The sequence below is a fragment of the Urtica dioica genome, chromosome 10 (assembly GCF_054948205.1).
Source record: "Urtica dioica subsp. dioica isolate 48M chromosome 10, U.dioica_male_clone48M_v1_H2, whole genome shotgun sequence".
Taxonomy (NCBI): Eukaryota; Viridiplantae; Streptophyta; class Magnoliopsida; order Rosales; family Urticaceae; genus Urtica; species Urtica dioica.
Genome location: NC_142765.1, coordinates 21542417 through 21564685, shown reverse-complemented (window position 1 = coordinate 21564685; position 22269 = coordinate 21542417). Strand labels below are relative to the sequence as shown.

Here is a 22269-nt window from a genome sequence, read left to right as displayed (position 1 = left end):
GGGTTGACAGTAGCTGGTTTATTGACATTGATGTCAATAAACCGTCTAGTCAATAAACCATCTGTTTTATTGACATTGATGTCAATAAACCGTATATTTTATTAACATTGATGTCAATAAACCGACATGTTTGAGATTGATACTTCAACGTTATCATGTTATGAGTAACATTAAATTTTAAAGTATTAGATCATATTCAGAATTACAAAATGGTTACAACATTAAATTAAAACTTATTAAATAACACCATTTCCAGTACTCGGTGGTACAAAAGTCCACAGGTGGAAGGTTACGAATATGACATGCCGCAATCGCATGGGCGCATACTAAACTATCTGTTTGAAATTCTAAACATGAGCATGTTCTTTTTTTTTATTTATATTAATGTCAATAAACATTGGAACTTATTGGTAGTGATGTCAATAAAAAGTCACAGTGAGTTATTGAAAAATAATTAATTCTTGTTCTTTTTTATTTATATTAATATCAATAAACATTGGAACTTATTTGTATTAATGTCAATAGAAAGTCACAGTGAGTTATTGAAAAATAATTAATTCATGTTCTTTTTTTAATTTATTTATATTAATGTCAATAAACATTGGAACTTATTTGTTTTAATGTCAATAAAAGTCACAATGAGTTATTGAAAAATAATTAATTCCTGTTCTTTTTTTTATTTATATTAATGTCAATAAACATTGGAACTTATTTGTATTAATGTCAATAAAAAGTCACAGTGAGTTATTGAAAAATAATTAATTCATGTTCTTTTTTATTTATTTATATTAATGTCAATAAACATTGGAACTTATTTGTATTAATGTCAATAAAAAGTCACAGTGAGTTATTGAAAAATAATTAATTCCTGTTCTTTTTTTTATTTATATCAATGTCAATATACATTGTTTGTTTATATTATTTATAGCAAGATGATAATCTGACATGGAAATGTCTCGGCTCCTCAAATACAAGTAGCTTTTGACGTGGCTATCGTTTGTAATCTTTATTGGCAATGCCAAAAATGGTGTCTCATATTTGACCACAATGGAATGTGTGGACGGTAAGAGCCCCATCTCAGCATACAAGGCGTCCGTGAGATGGTTGTACTCAAAACTATCCGAAAGCACAAGTATAAACGATGCACCCTCCTTGTATACACATGGTTTAACCCATGTACCACTAAGCTTGACATACACTAAAATATCACCCATTACTGCATAAAAAGAGTGTAATCGGGATGTTAATTTCCTATTTTAAACGTTTAAAATTCATTTATAAAGATTTAAAATCATAACAAAAAAAATAAAAAAACTGTGAAGATTTATTGACATTGATGTCAATAAAAATGCATTTTTATTGACATTGATGTCAATAAATCTTCAAAGGATTTTCCCAGAATCGTTGAAGATTTATTGACATTAATGTCAATAAAAATGCAACAATGTCAATAAATCTTCAACGATTCCTAGAAATTTTCAGAATTTTTTCCAGATTTTCCATGCTTCCAAGAATCGTTCTTTCATTGTTTTTTAACTTCAAAGACCACAAAAACTTTTTTTTCATGAAAACCATTAAACCCTAATCAAAGTGATGAACTTTTTTCATGACGAAGCTTTTCCATAATCAAAGTGATAGATGAAGGAAAATGATAACAAACCTTCTTTCTATGAGCATGAATCCACTAAAAAACGAGTTGAAGATGAGAGATAGAGACATGAGATGAGAGACACGAGTTGAGAGAGAGAGAGAGAGAGAGAGAGAGAGAGAGAGAGAGAGAATAGGAATAAGAGTGGGGTTATTTTTGTACATAAAGAAAATAGGTAGTCATAGTTTAGGATAAAAATGGACTTATTTGATTTTGGTCCAAAATCATTGTAGAAGTCATAGAATACGAATAATCCCATATTAAATTCATTGCGACTTGCAAGGAATTCTACAGCTCAATAGGCCAAGCTCAAAGAAAAGCCCATCTAGATCGGGCCGGACCCAACTCTTATAAATAGATCCTTCACCCAGAAGAAAAAAGTAATTAATCTTAAACACAAATTACTTGATTCCAGAGTTCTTAAACACTGTCGATGACCATCCGAACACAGTTTCCTCTGATCGAGCACAAATCTCCTAAAATATTCTTAAAGTATCGGTGCCCTCGCCATGTTTTTTACTCTCGCGCTCGAATCCAAAGCCGAGGTTTCGCACACAAATTCGGTGGTGCTTTCTGATCATGGATCGCCATTTAGTGGTGGTTTCTGATTGTTTGAATTTCATATTTAGTAGCCAATTTCGAAGCTGCAATTAGAATTGAAGAGATATGTGAGGAAATGGAAACTTGGGAGGACAAAGAGACTGGAGAGAGGTGTGTGTGATCTATGGAAATTCGAAGGGACGAGAAGTCTACGGCGATCGATGGGAAATCGGAGACACCTCAGACGAGAGAATTTGCTAAATGAGTTTGAAGACGAAGGTGTTTTAGATACATTAAATTTTGTTTGGCTAATTGTTTAATATCACTTAAACCTTAATTATTATTTTAAAGGACCCTCATTAAGTAATTAGTTATTTTAAAATCTCTAATATTAATTGCGAACCTATGAGAAAATTAGAAAGCAAAATTTGAATTAATTACTACATAATCGAAATCAATTATTCTATTTAAACTCTTGAAACTTTTACTAATTTGCGATTTATTGAAGTCGCAGCCTTATTATTTTTCTTATTTTTTCTTTATCGAATAATTTTTCTTATTTAATTTCTTCAAATTTTGCGGGCAAACATCGCAAACTGAACCTAAAAAAAACTTGACCCAATTCAACGAGCTAGAGTTCCAAAGCATTTCTTCTTTAACTACTTGCCACTGACAGAACTCTTTTTTTTTTTTTCCCTCCTACAGCCTTAATAAACATCAAAAACCCCAATTTTCCCGCCAAAACTGCAACCCTTTGTCGCAGGGAAACCCTAGAGAGAGAGAGAGAGAGAGAGAGAGAGAGAAGATGAGCGGCTCGCTGGGGAAGAAAGTACAGAGGAAATGTAAAATCAGAGGCTATTCTCTCAAAGCCGACGCTCGCGACGAGATCGTCGCTTTCGCTTCTCGGTTCCCAGATTCCGACTCCGACGAAGCCATCGATCTTATCCTCGATCAGCTTCACCACCATACTCGTAACCTCTCTCTCTCTCGTTTAGCCAGTTTTTTTTTTTTTTTGTTTTTTTTTAGAGAATGTGAAATCAGTTTCAATTTTTGTTTGCTGTCTTTTTGGTGGTTGTGTATCAGTGAAGTCGTCGATTATCGATAAGGAAGCCGTCGACGCCATTGTCGCACTTTTGTTGAAAGCCGATTCTGCTGTCGAAGACGGCGAGGGACCGAGCGATGGCGTCTCTGCCGCGGGCACTTCGGCGATACGCGTGGTTGACGCGTTCTTGATCCCAAAATTGCGTTATGATTCAATCAAGAAGATCTTTTACGAGTATGTTGTACTTCTGAGAAATGGCAGGATTTTTTTTAAAATTAAAATATAGGGTTTGTGGTTTTCAATTGGGGAGTTTAAAATTTGGTAAAATGTTTTGGTCTTAGCTGTGATGGGCTTAGATTTTTCTCTGGTGTGAAAACAAAATTTCTATTACATATAGACTTGTTAGGTAAAAACCGAATCTTTCCTACACGTGTGTTGAATTTAAAAAAAAAAAAAAAAAAAATTCACGATCTGGATGCACTTTCTGCATTTATGAGATATGAATTTAAATTATTTAATCTTATTACATTTGTTCCCATATTTGTTTGGTAACATAAATTGGGCGTTCAATCAAAAGGGTTTTTGTTTCTAGGCACACTGGGAGTTTGCCCATTCACGGCGATGCTTCTGCAAAAGCATCCCTTTACCGGGACCGGTTTCTCTTATTGTTTCAGAGGCTCACTCGCGATCAGCATTTTTCTAAACCTGCTTTTGATTCAGAAATCTCCAACTCTGGGAACTGTGAGGTGATCCATATGTTACATGTGTTCTACAGAACATGAGAGGTTTTGGTTTAGCTGCTACCAGAGATGATTCACTTTTTTTTAATGGGAATTTCTTTGCAGATATCTCCAATACAGTCGTTGGTTGGGCAGATGGGCCGAAAATGGGTTATGGGTTTGATATCTCAATTGGAGGACGGTCACTTTTACTTGGAAGACCTTACAGCGTCAGTTGAGATCAACTTGTCAAATGCAATATCCTTTCAATGTCGTTAACATATCAGATAAATTTTGCTACTTTGTAGGTTCAGAGCTGGACTCATATCTGCATTATAGTTTTTTTTTTTTTAAAAAGGTTATATTAAATTTCAGCTTGTTCTTCGAGACTTTCATATCAGATTTTAGAAATTTGTACACAAATTTTGTAGTATGCTCTTTTTCTGCACTAGTTTTTTACAGGGAGATTCATTCCAGAAGAATTTTGTCAAGCTAATCCATTTGTGATAATTACATAGTAATTCAGGATGTTCTCCTTTCTTATCTACATCATCAGCTCTTAAACTGCTTGTTTATAATTTCATTCTCAAGTGAGATGCGCATTTGATTTTTTCCTTGACTAGTAATACAAGGTAACTACGGGATTTTTTTCGGAGAACACAATAGTTGTTGCCGAAGGGGAAATGCTTGTGGAGGGAATCTTTAAGGTTTGCGTTATTGTCCTTCTCGTGACTATTTAGACATTCGTTATATAAATATGGTTTAACATCTTGTTTATCATAGAACTATGGGACAGTACTTTCAGGATCATTGGTCTTTGGATATCAACTCTTAATTCTGACTTTTCGAGTTTTAGCCTCTCTGTTTTATCCCGCGAATGGCCAAATGCTATCTAGTTTGTATTTTTCCCCTCTTTTTATATATATTTTTTCAGTTTCTCTGAAAAAAAACATCATGTTTATCATAGAAGTTCTTCTTGATGCCTTCTGTTAGAACTTGTAGATGAATGCTTAGTTTGGTTTGTCGAGATTTAATATACTCTGTTTCTTGTTTGAAAAGGGCCAAACATCATAATACAATTTTCCCCCCAAGTTAGATTGCGAAATTTGGCGTGGAACAAAAACAATGTGAATTTATTTATTGATAATAATCAAGGTGTTGTGCTGTTCAAATGCTAACATTTTGTTTTTAATGAAGGTCATTACGTGTGGATTTCCTCCATTAGAGGACAGAGAGAAATCTTTGCAATCGCTTGCTGGTCATGACTTTTTTGGAGGCGGTTTATTAACAAAAGAGGAAACTGTATCCTACCAAAAAGTTAAATAAATATCTGCACTCAGAAGAATGTAGTTCATAATAGTAGCTCTAATTATGTAAAATCCACCATAAGTTGCTAGTTTTCCTATATGCTAATTAATAGCTCAGACTTGCAGATTTGGAGAAAAAAGCAGTTAACGACATGTTTGTCATAATCTCTGACTTGTGGTTAGACAGTGAAGAGGTGGTTGGCACTCCTTTTTGCAAATGATTAATTATATAGTGTAGTTTACCCTTGAATGACTTAATGTAACTTGGTTCCTGTTCTATTAGTGAAGGCTATGGGAAAGCTAACAACTGTCCTTGATGTCTTTGAGAACGAGGAGGTGGTTCCTTCCTTGTTTGTGTTTATGGGGAATTTCTCGTCCCACCCTTGTAACCTTTCGTTTCCTTCTTTCTCAAATCTCAGGTTGGTAACATGTAGAAAATTCTCTTCTTCATATAGGTCTGAAATTTGTTTCTTACACTTGCTCAAGTAATGATCAAATTGGCTATGCAGATCACAATTTGGCAAGCTAGGGGAGATAATTGGAACGCATAAACGGCTGAAGGAGCACAGTCGATTTCTATTTATCCCAGGCCCAGATGATGCAGGTATATATGCCTCCAAAGTTGTGACAATACCTTTCATTTTTTTGCAATTTGCATACATAGAGTTAGTTGTATGCCCGAGCCATTTTTTCCCTATAATTTTCTTATTTATTTATTTATTTTAGGCCCATCAAAGGTTGTACCCAGGTGTGCTTTGCCAAAATATTTGACCGAGGAGCTTAGAGATCACCTTCCAAATGCCATATTTTCGAGTAATCCTTGCAGGTTGGTTTCTAATACCTTAGTAGTTGAATTATCAAAAAAGAAATTATCGGTTAAATGAGTTCAATATTTCCATATTATCTATTATTTGTAGAGATATTTTATTCAAACTTGGATTTACAGGTTGAAAGGAAAGAACAAAGGCTTATTCTGAACACACAAAAAAAAAAAAAACAAAAAAAAGCCCACGTTGCTTCATTTTGTGTCATTCCACAGTTCCGTTATAATTTCCGAATCTGATGTTGACCAGGGTTATGGACTCAATTTCTGTTTCCCTATTCAAGTAGTTTTCTTTAAAAAAAAAAAATTATTGGTTTAAAATTTGGATCATTTCAAAACATTTCGAAGTTCTATCAGAGTGGGTCTTACAAGTAAACACACATAAACGAAAATATATCATGTCAAACATGAAGCTTGACGTGTCTTCATGCTCATGATTTTCATTTGGAGCGCAGAATCAAGTTTTATACCCAGGAGATTGTATTTTTTCGAGAGGATCTTCTGTACAGAATGCGACGATCGTGTTTGATGACCCCTTCTACTGAAGAAACTGAGGATTCTTTTGAGCATGTGAGACTATTCTTTCTCCCTTTTTTTTTCATCCAGTTTGTTCACTCGATTGCATAAAACTAACAAGACTCGAGTTTCTGTTGCAGCTTGTAGCAACCATAACCCACCAGAGTCACCTTTGCCCGCTTCCTCTTTTCGTGCAACCCATTATTTGGAACTATGATCAAGCCCTATATCTGTATCCAAATCCACACACGGTAATGCTCGTTACTATTAATTTTTCGGTTCAGTTTTAGTTAAAGATAAAAGTAATACCCACCTTGTATACACTGTTTGGAATTTTTTGTTTTCACAGCTGGCACTAATCTCACTTGCCGTTTCATGCGCAAAGATATTGTAACGCAATATACCATATCACAGTGAAAACCAACTATGTTGATCATACATTTCTTAAGCTCTTTTCTTAAATGTTTATATTGCTGATTGTTTCGTTTGGTGGAGTTGAACATTGAGCATCAGTCAGTTTCTAAACGTAGACGGTCAAAATTGTCGAAATAGAAGTTATTTGTCAAAGACCCTACTCAGATATTGATATAGGACATGCATTTTGTTTGTCTGTGCAGATAGTTTTAGGGGACAAGAGCAAGCAAAAAGCATTCAAATACGCGGGAATCACATGCTTTAATCCCGGCTCCTTCTCAGGAGACGGCACTTTTGTGGCATATCGACCTTGCAATCAAGAAGTTGAATTGTCTGCCCTGTAAGTCTCGATGTGCTAACGGCTAACTTAGCAGACCAAAATCCCAGCCTATAGCGATCAATCAAGCATGCCTTATTTGGTTGATGCAACGAATTAGATTCCATGTCAATTCTCAAATTGTTTTTGAAATATTCTTGTAACTTACCATGGTGTAAAAGTTTCAATTTCTGTTGTATAGTATATATATAATAGAAAGTGAATAATTATAATGAAACATCTAATTTTTGGTCTGATTATTTTTCTATTTCTGTATTAAACATGGAGTTGTGATCTTTTTGTCTGGTTATGACAAAAATAATGATTCATGCAAATCTCACTTGCCATACTGTTGTTTATTTTGTTACTATATGAAATTTTTTCAGGTTACTGATTTTCTATTGATGGCCTAATCAATCTCAAGTAGTGTATGTATGTCGACTGCAACGGTTTATTTTATTTTATGTTAATTTTAATTATATAAAACATGGATGTGCCGTATAAGAATGAGCCTTTTCCTTGTCGGCTAATGATATTTTATTTAGAGAAATTATTTCAATTAACATCATTTGATAAGTTTTTTCTAATTTTTTATTTATCAAAAGCTTGATTTGGCCAAAAATACTATTAAACCATTTTTATAAATACAATTTTACCTTCAACAATTGATGTCAATAATTTATATCAATTGTTCAACAATAGATGTCGATTGTTGACATCTATGTTAATAAACAGAGAACTCAAAATTCACAGATGTCTATAATAGATGTCAATTGTTGACATCATATTGAGGGTAAAATTGTATTCGTACAAGTGACTTATTAGTATTTTTGGCCAAATTAAATTTTTGGTGAAAAATTGGAAAAAACTTATCAAATGTTGGTAGTTGATGCAATTTCTCTTTTATTCATAGGAGTTTTCTTCCAGACGACGTCATTGAGTGCCATAGGAATATAAAACAATTTCTTCTAGCTACTCGAGTATTTATATTGATTGAATTTGAAATATCATGATATTCTTATAAGATTCAATGGAATACATTATCCACCTGCTTTTTTGAAAAACTCCTTGATTTAGTTAGAAATGCTAGCATAAAGTATTTGCCAAATCTATTGCTTTAATCACCAACAAGGAAATAGATGAAAAAAATGAGCATCATTCATTCGTGGGCTCTACACCATTATATTATTTGAACCACATGGAAAACACTGAGACTAGTTAGAAAAGGATATCATTAGGGGATAGAAACTAATTAATTTCGTTAATGGGGATTATTAGTTGCTAGAAAGAAATATATGATGACTACTAACAATATATGTATTTACACTAATCCATATTGACTAGTAGCAACAGGTTTCATGATTTTAGTGGTCGCATTCCGTTTTGCCCGTAGTTAATCATAATTAACAATTTGACTCTCAATTTTGAAATAAATGTTACAGTAAAATGGGTAGCAATATGAAATAACAAAAAATTCCAAATTAAAAGCTTTCTACAACCACAACTAAAAGAGATGTATGTACATATATGTTTGTCTCTTGGATGATAACAATCAAATAGTAAATGTACTCCACGGCGTTTTTCATAGAATATGTGTGAGAAATAGACAAATAATAAACTTTGATTATAATTTAAGACTACAATTCGGAATGTAAAAAATTACAACTAAAAAGAAAGTTTAACCAAATCGAAAACCAGAAAACGATAAGGCGTACGTGAGGATTGTTTTTTCACAAGGTGTTGGAATGGACGAGAATTGGTTTTTTGACACAACGGAATAGCATATGATCAATATAATAGCGCAATACGAGTTCAACTCTGGCGAACAAAAACTACTATTAGAATTCACACCAATTCAAAAATAAAATACTCGAGAAGAAGGAGTAGGTAGAAGACTTGTTTTTGTGTAGAGAAATAAATTGTACATTCAAACTGGCTATTTGAACTGTACATTTGAAATTTCATTCGGGAACTTACGTAAAATAAAAGCAATTCAAACGAAAAACTGGTATATTAGCGTTCGGTTATCACCGTCTAAATAATATATGGTGTAACTGATGTAAAAATTAAAACTCATGTTATTGGGAAAAATTACTCACAATAAGCCGCGTAAGATTTACAAATTGTAAAATATCCAATTTTTCTTTTAAAAAAATTATTCTACTCAAATTTGTACACGTTTCATAATCAATTACTCATTCTGATTTTGTCCTCCATACACGTTTTAAATGCAAATTAAATACATATTAATAATATTATTTAAATTGTGAAAGTATCGTCAAATATTGGCTAATTAGAAGTTTAGTAGTTTAATTTAACTTATTATATATGGCTTATTAATAAAATTTACAATGTTCTATTAATTTTTTTAATATACTTCAATAATGTTGAACGACCAAATATTATATAAAAAAATAATAACCATTTAATATACTAAATGATATTAAATGATCAAATGTTATATAATGCAAATAAATATTATTACATATTAATTTTTATTAATGATTGAATATATAATCAAATAATATATTTGAGAAAATTTGATGGCACTGCAACAAATACTAGCAACAGCCACGACTTTGTCGCGGCTGTTGCTCCGTTGTTGTTGCGGCTGATTTCGGTCATATTATTTTGCCAAAAAACCTATTTTCTCGTCATTTTTTTCCGCTCTTTTTTTCGGGTAATTTGTTGTTCCGCCAATTTTTAATATGCTTCAAATGTAAAAATAATTACACAAATAAAATCTTATAAACCAAAATAATATATATATTTCATTCATATGATGAATTCATAATCATACTAATAAAATGTCTCATACTAATAAACTAAAATATAATGTATTAACAAACTAAAATAAATAACGCACGCGGCGCTAATAAACCAAAATATAACATACTATCAAAGTAAAGTAAATCACCACTCGTACTGACTTCCCAAAGCAGACCGACCAGTTCTCATCTTAGCTCTCTTCCGTGCTACAATAGGCGCACTCCCAGAGCCAGATCCTCCTCCAGCTCGCAGTGGACGTGAAACCGAGGGCGGGGTCGTCTGTTGCCGAGGGGGTGCTTGAGATGGTTGAGTCCTCAGTGGTGGTGTGCTCTCCGAGCCTGGTTCTGCCTCAGGTGACCATTGACGTGACACTGGAGGTGGAATCCTCTGTGTTGACGTAGATTCCTAAGCTGGCATGTCTGCTTGAGTAGGCTGCGTCGGAGTACTACTAGCAAAAAGACCAGCACCGAATTGCGTACATAAGTCTACAAAATCATGAGAAATCGGAAGCGGAGCACCTGGAGTCATCATCTTGAATGGTGTCATGAGCGTACGAGACAACCCCAAATAGTGCTCGCGTCATCTGATTGGGCTTACGTTATGCTGATGGTGGTGTTGACGATGATGATGATGCGGCATCGAGTCGTTATGCATTGACCAGATCTCTGTGCGGCATAATCGGGCCTATCTCGGTAATATGAAAATAGCAACAATCACGACAAGTTGTGGCTGTATTATCAAAAGTCGCGGCTAGTTAGCCACGATTTATCGTGGTTATCTCCGAAAATAAATATTGTGGTTGTTGTCACTGTAGTGACATTTTTGATGAATTTAATCACCATTTAAGTATCCATTCAAATGAGTTAAATATTTTGCTGATTTTTTTTTTTGTTAAAAAAACACATAAAATCATTTAATTTATTCATTTAAATAATAATGACCTATTAATGATATCCCAACTACGATATAGCCAATAAAGCAAGAAAAGTGTTATAATTTTTTTATTTTTATATTTTTATATTTTTTTTATTTTTTTGTAAAGTTCGTTGTGGCTTGGACTTTTGCAAGCTCGACATATACACAAAGTAAGAAAAGTTTGCAATAGAGTATGACTTGTAACTTAAGTTTTATTGAAGGTTTAATGACGGCCTTTCCTCTTAATTTATAAATGAGTTTAATGTGACTAAAAAAAAATTCATTCTTTGGACTAATGATTTCGTTTACTGCAATATCAACCAATACTTGAGCCGAAAGAAACAATTTTTAGTGCACTTATCTTTCTTCGCAGTAATTTATATGTCTTTTGCTCGTATGCAATGTTTGAAGTTTTCTTCAACCACAGGTCCAATACATTTAACCTATATCCTTCAAATGTTATTTGTTAATTTGGTCAATAACTCCATCCTTGAACTGACCGCAATTCTCCAAAATTACTCAAACTATAGTGCCCCGTTATATGTAAAAAAAAAAAGAAAAAAAAAAAGAAAGATAATCACAACACAATGGAATAAAAAAGAAAATTAAAGCTTTTTTTTTTTCAATATTCAATATTGTGAAATGTAACCATAAATAATATTAAAAAAAAACCTATTTAATGACTCTTTGATTAATGAATTATGATTTCGCTATTTAATGACTCTTAGATCACCCAAAAATCAATTTAGGAGAAAATCGTTACATGTGTAACAGTTCAGAGTGCATTGATGTCATTTATCCTAGAAAAAACTAACATAAAAATTAGAGTTGTAAACGATTATTTGTTCAGCATAAATGTATGTCAACAAAAATTAATAAAGAAGCAAGTCGTTACACACGTAATAGTTCAGAAGGCTGTCATTTATCTTAATATATAATTTAGTAACTACAAGGCCTATATGGACTCAAGTTCTACTGCTAAAGAAAATGTAAAAAAGGTGCTATATTACATCACGGTTAGTATATCCATCACATGGCCAAAAAATAAAAATGAATTAATTACAAGTAATATTGTATAAACAATTACATATATTTACATGTATATCCCTGTCCTGTACCTAATGCCATCTGTAGCTCAAGCTCAAAAAGTGATTTACACTCAAAGATGCACTTCCGTACATTTTCATATAATATAAATATTTTTCTCCTTTACAAGACAATTAATGTTTCTGTTATTTTATAACAGTATTTAAATACTCCAAAAGTGTCACTAGACTAGAGATATGAACCAGCAGACCTTATTTGACATTTTTCAGATCATATGTAAACATCGTCTATCTCTTTCCACATTTGAAGTAAAAATAAATAGTATGAGTACACAAGATTTATTGTTTTGAAGTTTTTAAGCACCATTTAATTGACGTATTTATTACCAAAAGTCCAAGACATGACTTTTTTTTACTGTTTATCAAGAATTAGATTTGTCAGTCTCATCCATACCTAATACACCCACTAAGTATTATCTAACCCCTAATTAAGCTAGATATTGATTGAGTTCAACCAATTAGAACTGATCGAAAGTTTCACTAATTTAATTGGTTAATAATATTATCAATTCCATAGGTAGTTGTACTAATTCCAGGATCACAACAATTTCAGGAAAAAAGAAGAGATAAAAGGAATGTGCCTATAAAAATCTGTTTTTTTTTTTTGGATGGTTTTACAGCTGAGAAGTTCAAATTACTTGTGGACCCAGAAACACCCTACATCCTAATTAGGTGACCTAGTGTCAAATCTATTCAATTATAGTTTCAAGTAACAGTTAGTCAAAACCTGAAAACTAATTAATGACTTGTTAGAAAAGAAAAGAAAAAAAAAGCCTGAATCACGATTCACATTTAGTGTAGGTGTGTGCACATATAATATAAGTATATATGTAATATTTCATTCTTACATATATATATATATATATATATATATATATATTTATATAACTATCATATTAGTCGTTAAAGTACAAATTACATTTGATGGAGTTTTGATCGTTGTCATTTCGAAAAGATCACATGGCATGTATGAGGTCTTTTAATACAGGCTAAACCAGCTGGATATAAGTATTAAGAGACTAAGTATATATACAATTATCATACAATAATATAGGGAGAGTTAAACACATGACACATATTTATCTGTAAAATTTTAGTCTAATTATTTAATAATTAAAAAAGAACCTAAAGTAGTAAGACAATACGTATGTGACATTTATAAAAGAATTAAAACTTTACTATAATTTTAATATTTAAATAATTAGACTATAATTTTAATCGAGTGTAACTTCTTCGTATACATTTAGTTACCAAGAAATATTGAGTTGGGTATAGTTTATACAGAAAATCTTGACTTGCATGGGCAAACGATATATATAATATCTAGGGCTTGTGATAGTGTTGGATATAAAATTGAAAGCTATAAGAAATCCAATATTTCTTGCAACGTGCAACAACTGTTTGATGTTCTATAACATAACCGTCACATTTCCCAACGAAATAAACAAGAGTTGTGGTACAAGCAAAAAGAAAGTACAGAGAATTAACTCTTAAACCTCTTTTGGTAGTGTGTTGATTGATGATATAGTTGCTGATCTGATGATGACCCGGAAAAAAAATTAAGTTGGTGAAACAGGTGAACAGTCAAAAACACACACACAATTCATATATATATATATATATATATATATTATATAAACCATCACCAATGGAACAGTATATATATTGACTACAAATTATTTTGCATGAGTACCGTTTTAACAGTATAATATATGTTAGAACTGTTAGAACGAAAGACTTTTATTTCAAGCGCTTACTAATGGCATGAATATCGATAATTAATAACTATACAATATATATATAACATAGTCAAATAATTAAAACTGCCTATTTAAATAGTCGCTGAGAGGTAATCAGTCAATAACTGTTATAATAGACAAGATGGTCTTGTAACTCTTTATGAATTTTTTATTTAATTTTTATTTATTTATGAAATTGATACAGATTGTGTGAATTTAAAGTCAGATGTTGTATGTGTGCATTATGGTTAGTTTGATAGTTGAAGAAAACGGTTTTATTAGTTGCAAATTATTAAAGGACAGTTAGCAAGGTTGGAAGACATTGAGAGTTAGATATTTAGAGATGGTAGTTGAAGAAAGGAATGTCTGTATGTAATATGTATACAATTAATTAATATATTTTCTTCTCTTTTTTTCCTCCTTTGTATCAAAGCTATTCTCCAACTTGGCAGAATGTTAGGCCAACAGTCAACTGAAACCTTAATATAATACACGAGCATATATATTTAATTGATCTATGTCGCATTAACTTCATAATTCAGAAACTTGATGGTATAGTTTATCTGTGCCAAACATTTTAAGTAAATTGCATTCAAGTGATCGCTATACTTAAATGAAAACTTATAGGCGGTGGTTTTTTCTTCTTCTATTTATTGAAGTGTGATGTAATCTTTTTATCTCATTCACCTAAATTAAACTTGTAAGCAAATTGGATCATAAGGAAACTGATATATGAAGTTAATATATATATATATATATATATATATATATATATATATATATTCTAAGTTGTTAATTATATTAGAAATACCACGAGTATAAAAGAATATATGAATTAGCTTTGTCTAATCAGCGATCAAATTTGACTTATATAATCGTTTAAGTTAAAATTTAACAATTCATTTAATTTCTCTAGTATATTATATATAACGTCACATTATAATGATAGCTACATTAAAATTATTGATTGCATTATATAATACGAATATGGATTTCTAGTATGATACATTGACTATATATTACCTAACTTCATATATGTTACTCACCGAAATAACTCGGAAGAACAACTTAAGATGATCCGAGCGGACTAAGTTCGAGGTTAAAAATATTAGAGGAACAACTAGTCTATAAAGTAAAGTAAGGACATATTCTTCCTCATTGTACTTGAAAAAGAAGTTGATACGTCAAAAAGACTAGTAATCTAAAGAGAACGTGACCATCAACTAATAATAAATAACACACCAAGATATGTTTTCGAGTATTCACACATAACGAAACACAAGACAAAAACTCGGTGATTATCGCGAGATAACCCTCTGAAGACGCGTGAATGGTTATCAATTAATAACCGCAAGATCAGTCTATGAATTACCTAGAAAACTTAAAAATATAAAATGTAGAGTCAAACAAAAGGACACAACGACGGTCTTACGCGCAGAGAGACCCTTTAGTATCTTCTCTATAGCATAACACCCTCGTCAAATTTACTTTTGCTTTCTACTATTAAATTCGTTCGTATTTAGAGACAATCCTACTTGAATATTTTTTGGGCTAATACCTTGTCCGCGTCGCAACACAGTTGTTATAATATTTTTATTTGTCAATGATATATAATTTTCACAAGTGTGTAGTAATTGTTTGGTGAGTGATCACCATTAAAGCTATTATTGCAACCTTTATTATGGCTAATAATTAATTGAGAGTTTTTATTCTTCTTTTAATAGAAAATTGAGAAGTAGTTATAAATTCAAGAAAATAGGGAACAAAACTTTAGTGACAGAAAGAACACAATAAGCTTCAGAACTTCATTCCCTTAACATCATATTGAATGAAATTTCAGTAGTTGAAAATGCACATTTCATTCAAAAATTAAATGTCCCTGGTGTAGATTATCGTTTTACAAAGCTAGTCATATTATCTTCAACTTTTAACTTCTTGTTAATATGTACAATTAAACTAGTACAGCCTATCCTCATTTTAAAAAATAACCCAAGTTTGATTTTATTAAAAAAAAGCTCAGGTTCACGAAATTAAATTAACTAAGAGTAAATTAAATTAACTCTTACTAATTTAATTTACTGCAGACTTGATTGACTATTTTTTTTAATCAAATAAAACTTGGGTTAAAATCTTAAAAAGAACTAGTGAAATGACTAGTTGCAACACATTTTTGTTGTTAATAAAAGTAACACTCTTGCAAGTTGTAGCTGCTTATTTGCAACTTGTAATGATACTTATCGTTAAACACTAGAACGTGTTGATTCATTCACATACATATACATCAACCAAGTATATGAAGTGAAATCCGTTAACCCTCGATCCGTCATAGGCTATATCCCTAACCGTCAAGGTAATTATCTTTTAATTCAAGTTAACTAATTGGATTTGATCAAGAATCGACGATCCGTGTTCACTTCATGATTAAAGTAATGTTCAAAAGACATTATTACACTAGAATCAATTGGGTCTTTAGCTTCGGACAACTTTTGGATGCGACAAGTCGCATCCAAAAATATCACCGAGCATCACCAAATAATAGTCTTATGCGACAGTGACATTAGTTACAGGATATTGGATGCGACATGTTTCGCATCTGATCATTGGATGCGATAAAGATGATTTTGTGTTCCTTCTCCCATTGCTAATTAATTTCGAGAGGAAACTTCAAAATTTTAAGTAATTCATTTTATTTCATTTGAAAAATATTACAAATTGGGTTTAAACTATTTTGAATGTTTTTTTTTGTAACTGACCAATTGGGTCTTCTTGTTTGAGATTTTTTTTCTTTAAAAAATCATAATATTAATATGGATCGAACTTCTGTACACGTGGCGGAGAGAGAGAGAGAGAGAGAGAGAGAGAGAGAGAGAGAGAGAGAGGTTCGTAATTTTCTTTCTTTTAGTTAGTTGAGGAGGTTGCCATTGTTGTATTTGTTTGCTCGTTTTGTTGCGTAATTACCCTAAGATACATATAATGTCTCGAATGCTACATTAAAGGCTGACAAAGTCAAGTAATCATGTATAATAGTGACGATGACGTGTTTCTCAAACTTAAGGAGATTGTACCAAAGAGAACAAAATATTAAACTTTACAGTAGATCTCACCACGTGTATATATATATATATATACATATATATATATATACATATATATATATATATATAGATATATATACCAATCTTCCAACGTAATTCGGTTTATTAGTTTAGACAATCGTCAAGTTTTCTTGCACGTAATAATAAATAACACACACATGAAATCTCTAATGTGATACAAGTAATCATATATTCGAGTTATGTAGATAGAGTAAAATATATCGTGGCCCAGTTGAAATTCTAAGATTAAAGGAAGTATGTAATTTTGAAATTATTCAAGACCAAAATAAATATTTTCTCTTCTAAAAATTATGATGTTATATAGTGTTACAGTTTTCATGTAGATCCATATCCGGGGGAGAGATTATATCTATATATATATATATATATATATATATATATATATATATATATCAAACTGTTAAAAGCAACAAAGCAGCTATAGCTATCTATGAACAAGAATAGAGACCATATGTTTGACTTGAAAAGTAATGAAATTTTGTTGTCTCAGAGTTATTATTAGTCTTCTTTTCAAAAAAAAAAAAAAAGAGTTATTATTAGTCTCCACGTACGTGCAATTGGAGGTTAAATTCTAAACTAAAGTGGTTAGTTAGGTCTGAAAGCCGTTCAAAACCTAAAACGTTATTAGAACACCCCTATACACATACGTATGTACAACTTCCATCTCAGTCTAACATGATACCAACTACATTTGTCATCTTTCACCTCTAAAAGAGATGGCTAATAATATATATATATATATATATATATATATTATATGAATACATTTCAGTAACTTTCAATTATAAATTTGTATTTAACTATATTTTTCCTTTGGTCAAACGGTATTATCATAAGAGTTATACTTATTTATATGTCATAATAGGTAAAAACTTGCAATAACAAAAAAAGAAGTTTATTACATTATTAATATTCAATTCAATGTAATAGAAAGATAAAGTAATCAGGTAAATTAGTTTCGGGTGAAGTAGGGTTTGAAATAGACAAAGACGTAAATTTAATTCAGACGTATTCTTAAGCTAAATAGGCGTTTTTTGAAACATTGCTAAATTGCCATTAATTTCCCACTGCTATTATCATGTCATAAAATTAACTTCTTTTTAGTTATTAACTAAATATTCGTTAAAATATAATTTATAAGTTTTATGTCGCTTAATTAGTTATAATTTTATTATTTCTTATTATTATATTATTATGTCAGTCTATAATTTGGATTAATTTTGACGAGGAGTCAAATAATTGTTTTAAAAAAATATATATATATATATAACTTAAGAATGTAAAATACGAGAGGTGGCGAGATAGGTGGGTTATAAAGTAGACGTTGTAGGTTAGAAACGTGGGAAGATAACGAAAGCAGAACCATATTTCACCACATGAAGCAAACCCTTATATATATATTTATTTATTCTCTTTTTAAAACAAAAGACACAGACACACATATATATTGATAGCTATATATATATATAAATAAAAGGGGGCTAATAGGGTGTTTTTATTGTTAGCCAAGACGTTGCATCAAACGCAGGTGTGTGAGGTCTTTCCAAAACTTCCCTAATTCCCACTTCTCTAACGGAAAACACTTTCTCATCCACATATATAAAATTCACAAGATTTATTCTTTCTCGTTCTTCTTCTCTCTCTCTATCTACTTCTTCAATACCCTTACTATTCATTCATCTAGGCCTCATCAAATTCTAGTCCTTATTTTTTTCATTTCCAGAGAACCCTAATTGGTACATATTATAACCCTTGATTGGTTTTGATTTGCTTAAAACAATACATACCAAAAGGGAAGCTTTTAATTTGTAGTTCATCTATAGCTGCTTTTAAGAAATCATGTGCACTAGAGGCCATTGGAGACCCGCCGAGGATGAGAAGCTTAGAGAGTTGGTCGAACGATACGGACCTCATAATTGGAACGCCATCGCCGAAAAGCTTCAAGGAAGATCAGGTACTTAATAATTAATCAATTAATTATATGATCATCAAACACTCGTTTTACAACTAACTGATTGTTATATTTCAACCCTTCCCAATTTTCTAATTATGTATTTACATATAAGAATGATCAATTAGCTAGCTAGGGTTTGGCTATAAATATCAACAAATATAGACTAGTAGCTAGGGTTTCTGAACAAGACTCGCCTCAAGTAATTATTTTCTTTTGATCTAGATACAAAATTAGTTATATTATAATAATATTTTACAAAGAAAACCGACAATTTCTTAATTGATTGGAAAAACAAAGCTAACCAGATCATATTATATATCAATTATTTAATAAAGTATATAATATATGCAGGGAAAAGTTGTAGGTTGAGATGGTTCAATCAGCTAGACCCAAGAATAAACAGAAGCCCATTCAGTGAAGAAGAGGAAGAGAGGCTTTTGGCTTCTCACCGCGTCCACGGAAACCGGTGGGCCGTGATTGCGAGACTCTTTCCGGGTCGGACCGACAACGCCGTCAAAAATCACTGGCACGTCATCATGGCCCGCCGATGCCGAGAAAGATCACGCCTTTTCGCCAAAAGGGCTTCTCATCAAACCCTAATCCACGGCGACCCCCGAAAATCGCTTGCCAATAATAATAATAATAATAATAATAATGAAAAGCAAGATATCAATATTCATAATAATAATAATAATAATAAGAATAGTCACTTCTCATTACTTGAGCACATGAATTGTAGTACTACTCAAAGAATATCACTCCATGATCATCCTCACCATCATCACAAGTATACCTTCAGTTTGAGTAAAGCACTTTTCAACAATAATAATCCTCTCCAGTTTCCCAAAGGGTTCTTCTGTGTTCAAGATTCAAGTAGTCCTTGCATCACAATGCTAAATCAAGGTACGCGCGTACGAACAACTATATATAGGGTTTCTAAAAAAGAGTAATATACACTCTAATATAATTATATAATTGTTTTTTGCAGAGAAAACTCAGCCTACTGAGTTCTACGACTTTCTCCGGGTCAATGCGGAGTCGAATCGGAGCGAAGTAATCGATAATAACGCGAGAAAATTGGAGGCGGATGATGAGGTGGATCAGGAAGCAATGTTAGGGCAAAGTGGTAGTGACGGTTCGTTTATAGACTTCTTATCTGTTGGAAGTTCGTAATCAAAACGAACACAATGTGATGGTACATCTTATATAATTATATGTTTACTGTTCATTCATATACATGCATAATATATATATTGTAATATATGTAAGGCTATATTATACACGTATAACTTAAGCTAACAATTTAGTGTTTTAGTCATGAATTCATGCCATTTTAATTTCTGTTGTAATTATATTCGTGACATTTTGTAGGTTAAAGTATTGAATAATCAATGATAATGAAAGCAATATTTACACGAATTTATAATATTAATAATAAGGACAACTTTCAGCAGTATATATATATACATATGTATCTCCTTCTTTCTGATTGTCATTTTGTTAATGATCGATAGTTCTTAACTTCTCAAGTATTTTTGCTCGCATATTTTCACATGCATTTGTCCGAGTAATATAGACGTACATTATTACACTAGCGAGTTAACTTTTATGTGAACATTACATACTGTTTCCGTATGATTGGATATATTGTTGTGTGTTATATATCATATCGATTTATAATTATTGCAGAAATAAATGTGAGTATCTCCTGAAAAAATACACTAATGCAATGTTTATATGACTAGAACTTTTCGTGAAAGTTCAAAACCTCATTCGTTTAGTTAAAATCATAATTTTTTTGTTACTAATACCGGATCATTTGTGTAATTTGAATAATAAATTTCTTGCATATAAAAAAGTCTCATTTTTTTTTCTTTCTTATAAGTGTCACCATAAACAAAATGATCATATATATAGGAACTGTACCCTATAACGGTGCGTTTTTTTTTTAATTGTTGAATTTGATCAAATAAATAATTGATTTTCTTGTTTTGTTTTCATTTTTTCCACATCTACTTATCCTTGATTGTATTTTAAAAATTCAGTTATAACCGAAGTCTATGACCTTGGGTCTGAAATAATTAATGCGGTCTAAAAATTTATAAATATGGGAACATATCTGAATTGTTAGTACATACATATACATAAAATCATATCCTTATATAAAAAAAAAAAATACGCCAATTCAACACACACACACAAAATGTATCCATATTTTATTAGTTTAATCATAAATTTATCGACTACATATATCAGTAATTTTATATATTTATCACTCAATAAAAAAATTAATATAAATATTATAAAAGTTTAACTCGATTTTAAAGTTCAATGTAAGTTAGAGTTTCAATATTCATTAATTCCTTCAAAATAGAGTTATATATATTTGAGCATAAAATGAAGTAAATTGGAGATCCTATAATTGTCTAATAATGTTGCTATACTGAGAATGGCCAAATGTTTTTCTAATGACTGCGAACATTGTGATGGCCAAAAAAAAAAGAAAAAAAAAAAGAAAAAACACAAACTTTGCAGGTCTTCAAGATATTATATACAAATGACACATTACTATATGCGTATAGATATAAATCCTAGAAAGGAGGATTCTGTTTTTTGTCTGTTTACAATGTAATAGCAATTCACCAAACCTGAAATTGATCTAATAATGCAATCTTTGCGTAATTCAAGTACTTTGATTTATGGTGAGCCCTGTTCGGAATTTTCGAAACATTCACACATATGTTCATAAAATAAGCAAACGATGGTTTTAGATGGTTGAGCTATAATTTTTAACAGACTTATAGAATAGTTGTGATCTATAAATCAACAGAATGGCAGAATATCATAATAGGCTTGCGAAAACCGGGTACAATAAAATGATACACAAGATTGAGAGTTTGATCTTCACTCTAAGCACTTAAGGGAAAACAATCTATGAATTAGTTTTCGTGTGAGGAAAAAAAGAAGTTAATGGCTCATGCAAGCACTTTGAAATAATTCTACTATTTGTATACTAAGCGATATATTATGTTACATCAAAAGCATTTTCTAAGACACAAAATTAGAATAATTAAACAGACCAACATTACTTTGATATTTTCTTGAGATCTTTAATTTGATTTTGATTCCATTCGATTGCTAGTAAAATATTAATCCAGATTCCTATGAAACAAGGGTCTACTCTTAAAAGTTTAGTCTTTCATAATGCATCTGATCTCATACCTCTCGTTAACTATTCCTATACATTTTCATCCTTTTTTTTCTTTCAGAAAATATATATATGTACAAATAAAAATAGTATGAGATTATAATTTTAATGGATGTTTATCAATGAAAGAAATTGAG

The 22269-nt window shown here is 31.3% G+C and overlaps 2 protein-coding genes across 2 annotated transcripts; both read left to right on the top strand.

The window, feature by feature from the left end:
- Window positions 1–2762: 2762 nt before the first annotated feature.
- Window positions 2763–7665, top strand: DPB2 (DNA polymerase epsilon subunit B2). Its single transcript, XM_089629665.1, has 13 exons — window positions 2763–3159; window positions 3272–3464; window positions 3823–3976; window positions 4076–4208; window positions 4580–4656; window positions 5147–5251; window positions 5370–5450; window positions 5545–5675; window positions 5766–5860; window positions 5983–6082; window positions 6535–6649; window positions 6736–6846; window positions 7213–7665. The coding sequence occupies exons 1-13, from the start codon at window positions 2994–2996 to the stop codon at window positions 7351–7353; spliced, it is 1602 nt and encodes a 533-aa protein (XP_089485791.1). The 5' UTR covers window positions 2763–2993; the 3' UTR covers window positions 7354–7665.
- A 10810-nt stretch (window positions 7666–18475) lies between these two features.
- Window positions 18476–20320, top strand: LOC149383989 (transcription factor MYB52-like). The gene is made up of 3 exons (XM_089628843.1): window positions 18476–18924; window positions 19276–19827; window positions 19913–20320. Exons 1-3 carry the CDS (start codon window positions 18810–18812, stop codon window positions 20095–20097), a joined length of 852 nt encoding a protein of 283 aa, XP_089484969.1. The 5' UTR covers window positions 18476–18809; the 3' UTR covers window positions 20098–20320.
- The last annotated feature ends 1949 nt before the right edge of the window (window positions 20321–22269 follow it).